The 9,893-nt window shown below is 37.1% G+C and overlaps 1 protein-coding gene across 1 annotated transcript in view; it reads right to left on the bottom strand.

Moving 5' to 3' along the window:
* Positions 1-3,589: 3,589 nt before the first annotated feature.
* Positions 3,590-9,893, bottom strand: part of ZNF385B (zinc finger protein 385B) — a 77,349-nt gene continuing 71,045 nt past the window's right edge. The window contains exons 4-7 of the mRNA XM_012724967.1: positions 7,925-8,170; positions 6,936-7,114; positions 6,252-6,353; positions 3,590-5,045 (exon numbers count right to left, since the gene is read on the bottom strand). Coding sequence (XP_012580421.1) covers positions 4,827-5,045; positions 6,252-6,353; positions 6,936-7,114; positions 7,925-8,170 — 746 coding nt within the window. The 3' untranslated portion in view covers positions 3,590-4,826. The remainder of the gene's footprint in view (positions 5,046-6,251; positions 6,354-6,935; positions 7,115-7,924; positions 8,171-9,893) is intronic.

Here is a 9,893-nt window from a genome sequence, read left to right as displayed (position 1 = left end):
CTCCCTTTAGGACTGACCTACTCTGACACCTTAGAATCAGGATGGATAAGATCTGTTTAATAGCGATTTATAAATCATTGTTTGAAGTGACTTATGTTTTCTTTTGGAAACATGCATTCTGATGAATGACAATTTACTATCTCCCTGAGGTGATGTTTAGAAATATTAAATTCTATAAATTGAGTCATTAAATCTATTTAAATATCAATATTTGAATTTCTTTTTGAGTATTACAGTAATCTTTAGTGAGATACAGGATAGTACAAGAGAAATAAATTGTAGTTGTCACTGAAGTCCATAAGAACATGTTTTCCCCAAAATGTTAAATGAAAACACAATTTCTTGAGAGCAGCATGTATATAAACCATGTTTAAAACCCAAACCAAGGTTTAGTATACTAGTATTAGATTTTAAATGAGTTGTCTTGAAATAAATTCTGAATATCAAATTGAAATTTCAAGTGATTAAATTCTTAAGAATTTAATATAGTTATAAATCTAGAATATTAAATTCAGCAATACTGGATAAACTGATAGGTCTATTTCCATATTATCACAGCTGAGCTCTCATCTATGATGTTGGACATTTCTCAAAATATTTAAAGTAAATTCACCACATGATCCAGAAATTCTATCTACTTGAAGACTGCAAACATACTAAGTTGAAACACACAGAACTCTTCGGTTCACTGCAGCATTATTTACAATAGCTAAGCTTTGGAAAAAACTGTGTCCAAAGATAGTTAAGGGGATTACAAAGATGTGGTATATATACACAATGGAATACTACTCATCCTACAAAAAAGAAAGATGAACTCTTATTTTTCACAATGTGGCTAGAACTGGAGGTGATTATGCTCGGAAATAGAAACAAAACAAATGGTCAGATAGTCAAGCCAGTTAAAAAAAAAATCCTAGAAATATGACTGTAGAGTAACTATGTGGGGGAGGGGAGGGCATGTAGAGCACAGGGGAGGGAGCACTATGGACAATGGTGGAGGACTACTGTGTCTTGGTGCTGGGTGTGGTATGGCAGGAACACCTGAAGGGGACGACCCTATACTTTAAATCATATGTAATGTTTTAACCCAATGTCAATAAAATTACAGTACCCCCAGAATAATTTTTTAGAAAAGGGGGCTGAATTTTTACTCCATACCAGTTTTTTCATTTTTAAAAATTGACATGATTGAGCTTAAGGTTGGGCAGAGGAGATCTGTAGTAGCATTGTTATCACTCACCTTAAAATTTGGTAACATAATGTAATTAAAGCTAAACCTTTCCTTCCCATTGAAAGGTAAGTTATATACAGCCTTTAAAAATAATGGAAACTTTCTATTTTCAATACCATAAATGAGTATTGAGGGCATTAGGCTAAGTGAAATAAGTCAGCCAAAGACAAATACCTCATTATTACTTTATATGGAATCTGAACAAAACCAAGCCCCACAACCTGAGAATAGATTGGTGGTTGCTAGAGGTAAGAGGTTGGGGGTGGTGAAACAGGTGAAGGAGGTTTAAAGGACAAAGTTCCATTTGCAAGATAAATAAATTATTGGGATATATAGCAATTGATAATGCCGTATTGTATATCTGAAAGTTGCTAAGAGAGATCATACAAGTTCTCATCACAAGAAAAAAATGTTTTGTAATTTTGTATGGTAACATATGCAAACAAGATATATTGTGGTGATCAATATATATAAATATTAAATCATGATACTCTACACCTGAAACTGATACAGTTTCAGAAACAAAGTGAGTTAATTTTTCTTTTGAATCCTGATTGACCTTAGTGACTTATTTGATCAGCAGAAAGTAGTATAAGTGACAGGCTGAGAGTTTGGAGACTATTTTATAAGAAGCTGTTTGACTTCTTCCCAGGCCTCTTAATTTTTCTTTCTCAGGGACCTTGAATTACTAGGTTACCTAAGATCAAAATGCTGGGGAGGCCACATGTAGCCTCTCAGTAACTGTTCTAGCAAAACACATTCTTTGAACAATCTCCATCCAGGCAGACAGGTAAGTGAAGCCATCTGAGACCTGCAGACCAGCCACCCCCAGCTGAATACCACCTCTACTGATATGTGAGGAAACAGAACAATTCAGTTAATTCCTGGTGGAATTCCTGACCTCTGAAGTTGTGATATAATGAAATGTTTTACTTTTTTTAATATTAATAGTCACTAACTTTTAAAAAATAGTGTTTTAGTATTTTTGAAAATGCTTTTTAAATATATATTTTTTACATCATTCTTCATTTTGTGCATGGTTGTAACCCCTGTGGACTTCCCACCACCAATTCACCCATGTGCCATCACCATAGTCCCGTGTGCTCTTCCCACCCGTTTTTTTTTTTTTTTTATTCATACAGATCTGGGGTACAGGCCAGAGATGCGGAGGGTGAGAGGCTTCACCAGAGACAGAGTGGGGAGCAGAACAGGCAGATCAACGAAGTACACTGCTGAGGGGAGCAGCGGGCGGGTCAGGAGAGGTCTGCCACGCCATGTGGTCACCTCTGGGGCAGGCGGGGATCGAACTCATGCGGAAGTGGCTTTAGTTTCTCAGTGCAGTGCTTTAACCCGCTGCGCCACCAGGGAGGGCCCCCACCCCTGTTTTAATTATACCCCCCTCTTTACCCCCATAGAATGTCTTTGGTTTATAGCTATTTGTTGATTTTCACTTTTACTTTATTGCAATTGATTTTCTTTCTGATCTCTTACACTTATAAACTTATGCTGTAAGTGAAGTAAGTAAACTTATGCTGTAAGTGAAGCCATCTAGCATTTTTCTTTTCCTTTCTGGCTTATTTCACTAAGCATGATCCCCTCCAGCTCCATCCATGTTGCCACAAATGGCATGAATTTATTGCTTTTTGATTGCTGAGTAATATTCTATGGTTTGTATGTACCACATCTTCTTGATCCTCTGTTTTTGGGCATTGGGATGATTCCACATCTTCCTTAGTGTAAATAGCGCAGCAGTAGACATAGGGATGCAGGTGTCCTTTTGCATTAATGTTTTTGTGTCCTTTGGGTAGATACTTAGGAGTGGGATTGCTGGATCATATGGAAGATCCATTTTTAGCAGTTTGAGAAATCACCCAACTGCTTTCCATAGAGTCACTAACTTTTAGAGCAACAGATCACCAGAACAAACAAGAAGAGTAGACTAGAGAATGTGAAGGGAAGGAGAATAGAGCCCCCTGAAAAGAGGTCACAAAAACCTGTGGAAATGAATTAAAGGTGAGCTAGGGATTCAGAAAACTTACAGCAAATTTGGGGGGAAAAAAAAAACAGAGTCACAAATTTTTAACAGGCTGCTACTGTGATTTTGAGCCTCACTCACAACTTTGGTCCAACTTCTTAGAGATTCAGAGGGAAGACAGCAGTCAAGTCTCGCCTCATGCAGATGCTGTGAACAGTAATGAATAAACATGACAAATAAATATGCTGCAAATAAGAGCTGAAAATGCTAAATATGTAAGAGGCAATCTTTGCACCTACTAAAAATCTTCCATCAGATGATTTCAATTTGGAGATGTCTCAGGAGAAAATAACTTTCAAAATAAAGATTTTTATTTTTTTTGCACTTTTATTGAAAAGGTACATTTAAAAAAATACACAGACATTTTACCATTTACAGATTGCAGATATAGATGCTCTAAGAGAACTCACTCTATTTTGTCATTTTATGATACCTCTTGCCCCTGATATCACAAACATTCCAGTCTTGATGATATCAGTTGAGAAAGGGGGGCATGGGAGCATGACCTGCAACATATTCAGTGAACAGAAAGACAGAGTGTTCAATTATAAATTTTTTATCTTCTGTACATTATTGCATCAGGGAGCCACAAAATTATGTAGCATCATTACAAATGAAAACAGGTTAAAAATGAAGAAGATAATTACGTAGAAATACATAGATTCATTGTCTTCTTGCAGAATGCACTAGAGGTGCAATAATGTGCAATTTAGGAAGCTCTTTTTCTGTGTGTATACATGTGCTTAGCAACTCAAACCAGTGAGGAAGCTACCAAATAAGTTAAACAAAAATAGCAAACAGTAATTATAGCTATGTTATATGGCTTTCTATTTTGTTTAAATATCACTAAATAAAATGTAAAATAAAGAAAACACATTACTTTATCTTTTGTTCTCTTAAAGAGAAAATTCAAAGCTACTTTGCTTCCTAACATTTACACAGCAACTAAAAAATGTTTAATTCAGACAAGAGATACAGATCTAGAACTACACAGGATACAACAGTACTTAGGTCTAAAACAGTACACAATCCCTGTCAACAAAATACACCAAAAAGAAGACGTTGCGATCGTCGGGAAGATGGTAGCCACAAGTAAGCACTTGCGTTCATCTATTGTTGTTCCACACTTGAATGTGCCCACTTGGATTCCAAAGTTATTTACAGACGTGTGAGGAAGACCCTAGTGTTCAAGTCTGTCAGGAAAAACATTCCATATTGTTTCTAAGCCGAATCACACCCATGGAAAAATAGTCAGAGAATGATAACTATATATTTTCTGACCAATACATTTGCAAGAAACCAAGTATCTCAGATGCACAAATTGATGGGGGGGGGGCGAGGGGGGCGGGCGAGGGAGATAAAGCCTTGCTGCTCAGATTCCTGCATTACGGGAGCGGACTCTGAAAGCACTCTTGAACTAATGATTTGTTACTCTTTGGAGTCAGGGCTCTAGTCTGCTGTATTTTATGACTGGGTGGGAATTGCTTCAACTGCTGTATCCTTTTGGCTTGCCTTCTCTGTTTTGCTACTGGCCTCAACGTCGTGGGGGGCTTGCAGCCCTCAATATGGAGCAAAAAGAATGGAGGCAGGTGTGGCGCGGATGGGCCCATGGCCAGGTCTCAGGAGCGCTGGAGGTATGGCGGGAGCCTGGAAGAGCGAGGCTGACGGGCGAGGTGGCAGTGATAGCGCGGAGGTCACAGCTGCTGCCGCTGCCAGGGGTGAAGACAGGAAAGCCGGGGTCAAAGGCTTGATCATATCCTTCTGGAATGCAAGTTTTGCCTAATGGAGGGAGAAAAACCAGGACAGGATGGAGATTTTTTTTTTGAACAACAGCACCACAGGTCCATTTTCATAAGTAAAATATCAAATTTAAGCTATATGCAAAAATCTTTACTCTAGGAAATCAAAAATGGTTATTTTCACAAAACTGGTTTTCAAGAAACCTGACAAATCTTTACTTGTATTTGCTTCTTTTTCAACTCTTTTCTTGTATTCTCTGCCCCTGGGCACTGGGATATAGGCACACTTCTCTGAACAGACAATGGGTTATTTCATGCTATAGTTCAGAAAGAACAAACATACCCAGAAGGTTTCCTGCTTAGATAATGGAGCTCAATTCCAGATTCTGATTTGTCTAGGCCACAATGCAGCTTTGAGGGAGTTTTTGTTGTTGTTGTTGTTTGTTTTTACAATATGCACAACCGTTTACTTCACTTCTCTTGAAAATGTTCACTGAGCTAGGTAACTGAGGTTTGGAAAATTGGAAGGCTCCCCCACGAAGAGTCATGAAAACAGAGTCGGTTTATACCTCTTTCTCTCTGACCACTCAAAGAGCATTTCTTTAAAAACTGCAGCTAATTCAAACTTCTCTTGCTGGGAATGATTTCAAGTGGGCTAGAAACTTTCTCTGTTGAAAGAAATCCCAGGGAAGAATCATTCATTTCTCTTTTGAAATCAGGAGGCACCTTGCAAGCTGGATTTACTTAATGCAGGTAACACCTGCTTGCAGCATCAGACAGTGGCTTTGAAGAAACTGAAAGGTAATCTCAGCATTGTATCCAGCTGGCCAATCTGAGCTTTACCCTCACAGGGACTGCCATACTGGGCAGAGTCCCAAGAAGATGATGAAATGATCCATCTCGGGTGGGTATATGGCACCTGTCGCTGGAACCCCCTCCCCTTCCCAGACACAGAGGACACAAACACCCATTTTACCTCTGGGGGTTGGGAGGGGAGAAAGAGAGAAAGACTTGCTAAAGTGGAAGGTATTGCACTTCAAGAGGTTCAGTTTCTCTTCCCAAGGAAGCTCTCTTCAAGGTGTTCCACAGGAGGGACAAAGCGATTCAGTCTGAAACTTTTGTCTACTATGATTATTTAAAATCAAAACCTCTCAATGACCAATTAGTCTCCAAGCCCTCCCTCCCGATAGTCCTTGCCAAGTTAGCAAGTTACCCCACAAATAGTGAACAAGAGAAGTGAACTTACTGCTAAAATGCTTGGGCTCCGCTGGAGTTTGTTGTAAGGACTGTATTTCGGCTTTAATGGTTTCCCTGCAACTCGATCCTTATGCCTTCGGCTAGAAATGTGCTGAAAAAAAGGTGATGCATTAGCTGAAACTAAATGTGAAATTTATTCAGTAAATATATTTCCTTAAAAAAAAAAAGTAAAATATATTTCCTAGATAGAGGTAGCTGGTTTTTCCATTCTCAATTCTACACCCATAGTTTCAAGATGGTTTGGGTAGTATCACCGTATTCTCTACCTTAGGACTCTTTAGCCATCCCCTTGTAATGCTTCTCTGCCTATTCTTTTTCTACCGCCTTTATCCCACTTTGCTGGTATTACCACAGTGACTGATGAGTCTGTTTCCCTAACCAGATTATGGCCTTGGAAGAAAGGCTGACCATCTCACTATCTTTCCAGAAGATCCTTCTAACAACTGTAAGCTCCAGGTGATGCCAGTGCTCACCTGTCTCACACTTGACCTGTGATCTGACAGTGTAATATTGGTATATAAATGTTTGGTACTGACTCTCTTCTACATAACTTCTGTATGTTATCTATAGAGTAAATTTAACTGAACACAGGAAAAGCCATTGCATAGATTCAGAGATACACAGTCAAACGGTAATGCTAAGCACCAGTGGCTACTAATTCAGGATACATTACCTGTTTGAGTTGAATTTCTGAGTTAACATGAACATCACAGATTTCACAATGAAATGTTTTATTCTGTAGTCCTGAACCCTTACTGCCATTCTGCATCTTTAATCTTGAGCCAGGTCTAGGATAGGATTTAATTGGACCAGCTCCATTACGAGCTTCAACCATAGTCTTGTGTTTAGATCCTAAACAGAAAGAGACATGTTAAATAGTTCTTTAAGAAGGACAGGACACTCTGTTTTCACATCCTTGAGAAATTTATTTTTAATGTTTTCAGTTTGAATTTCCCAGTGCTATTTTATGGCCATTTTGACACCAGCTATACAGTTATATTTTCATTGTAAAAAACAGGAAAGCATAATAGTATAAATAAAGAAAATATGGATAATAGAGTGTGGAATATAAGAAAATAAAGATTACCCTTACTTTTTCCAATCAGAGAGCCACTTGTTATCATTTTAGTGTATTTCTTTTCAGGTTTTTTCTTTAGTATACTAAAATCATACATAAATATCTTTATAATCATACTAATATCCTAACCATTTCATATATCAAATAATATACATATTTTCTTGTAACTACACTTTAATGACTGAATAATATATTTTACCACATTCAATTTTTGTAATTTATTCAATATTTTCCTAATGAGTAGCTTTTAAAACTTGTTTCCAAGTTTTTTCTCTTTTTCATATGTGCTGCAGTGAACAGTGTACACAGATATTTGTTTTCCTCTTTGTAACTTCACCAACATGAATTTTGGTAACCATTAGAGGTTTCTGAGGGATAAGAACGATCAAGTTTTATCTCCAACCTGCTTTTGCCTTGCTGTTTCCAAAGTCATTATTATATTTTTCTTAAAAACAGTCCTTTGAATCATAAAAGTACAAAAGACATCAAACAAACCTAATGTTTGAACAACAGATATGGTATTCTGATTGGAAAAGCTGAGCTTTGTTATAAACATTATTGAAATTCAAATGGTAGCTGCTAACCTGTGTTGTGTGCTTCTAGCTGTGACAGGGAGTTCACAGCCACTTTGCATAGTGAACAATAAAGTAACTTTTTGGCTTTTTCTTCTTCTGATTCAGAAACTGTACCAGGAGCTCCATTTGTGCTCTTGGAGGGAGAAGCGGCGGCTGCAGGTGCCAGCAGTGTTGCGCCAGATTTGAGGAGAAAGGAGCCACCTTCGGAGCTGGATGGCTGACTGGAACTGTTCACTTTTAACTTCCCTTTATCTTCTAAGAGAGACATAAGAAAGATGATATTAAATTTCATATGTCACATAAACATAGGTAAATTGCCCTAAGGAGTTAAAAGCAGGATTTTGCATTTCTATATGTAGTTTTTATGCCAGCACAGATTTTCAGTTCATTGAGTTTGACTGAAACAGAACTCCAACTTCATATCCGGTCACCTCAAGATCACAATGACTTATGAAAATTAACTTTGTTCTATCACTTACGACAGGTAACTTTCTGCCTGGCATGCTTGAATTGTCAATTCTGTTCTAGGAAGTCTTTAATATACACAGAAACCAATTACCCTGCAGTGTGATTACATGACATGAAGGTAACAGGAAGTAAGTCATTAAGCAATGATAGTTTCAGTAGAATACTCAATTTAACTATGATATAAATATAAAATTACAATTTGATTTTATATCAACTTAAAATTTTAACTTTGGGATATAAGTTAGAGGGGAGGGAGGCAACATGGTTAATTTGAATTAGTTAAGTTTTTGCTGTTCTTAATGGCAACTCAATTTATCCAAACTACATAATGCAAAGATTCCACTCACTATGATTATTAATTACTGCCAGTCTAAATCATAAGTTTTAAATAATGACATTAACCAAAAGCACAGAATGAAGATTAGCCAAGTCATTTAAAGACATCTTGGCATGTTGATCATGTAGCTAATAAATGTTTATAATCCTCAGGGCTACAAGAAAAGGAAGGGTGACTTTAACAAAATCTAACTCATCAGACCACATTTACTATTCAACACAGATTCTGTTGAGTGGCTCCTTTGGGAAAAAAAAAAACAAAAAAACAAAAAACTGGAACTTCTTAGGCAACAAAACTCCATCACATTTTAATCCTTGTAGAGCTGGTGTTCTTAGAAATTGTTTAGATATGCTGTTAGACTCTCATTAAGAGAGAAAGCAAATTAAAAGTGAAAATGCATCTGTTAAGTGCTCTGTTAATTGGAACTATATGTACCATGGGCCCAGGTGACCAAGTGAGGAGAGACGAGCAGGGGAACAGAAAAATGGTTGTGTCTGTTCTGTGTAGGGGACAAACAAGAGCATTCACATACATTAAAAGTGACTGGAGAGCCTATTTCTACTTTATTAGCAGTTGATTTTCATCTTTTCCTGCATTGGATCCATCTAGGTCAAGATCAGACATAGCAAGGATTCTATAGATAAGTTCTAAATTTGGTGGTCTTTGTAACAAATGAATAGCCTAGTACCCTTCTTATCTTTGGGTTCCACAATCTATATTCATGTTCAGCAAGTTCAGAATGCCATGAAGATAATGGAAAAGATCTAAAATTTACAATAGTGACCTCAATAGTATGAGAAAAGGAAGGAAAAAATAATTTTTCCTAAATGGTAATAGTATGTAAATTAAGTTGAGGATTATTTTCTGCCCACACTCTCTCATCTATGAATCCGCAGATTGAATTTGCAATTTTATAGGACTCACAAAGCAGTGAAATAATTGAGAAATCTTAATACTTGCCTCTACGGAATGACTCAATATCTGGTGATGGAAACAAGTTACTGCACACCAAAACCCTTCTTTCCTTCATATTTTGTATAAATTTGACCTAAAGAATCTGACCTCTCAATTACACATTTTCTTTCTACTTATGTTACTATTTAAATATCCCTTATATTGATCCCCTTTATGTTCTCTTATAACTATATAATTACATAGAACTTTATAATTTAC

This window comes from Condylura cristata, unplaced genomic scaffold (genome assembly GCF_000260355.1).
Source record: "Condylura cristata isolate star-nosed mole 26May11 unplaced genomic scaffold, ConCri1.0 scaffold00002, whole genome shotgun sequence".
NCBI lineage: Eukaryota > Metazoa > Chordata > Mammalia > Eulipotyphla > Talpidae > Condylura > Condylura cristata.
The sequence above is the reverse complement of the archived record's forward strand: the minus strand, read 5'-3'. Positions and strand labels throughout refer to the sequence as shown.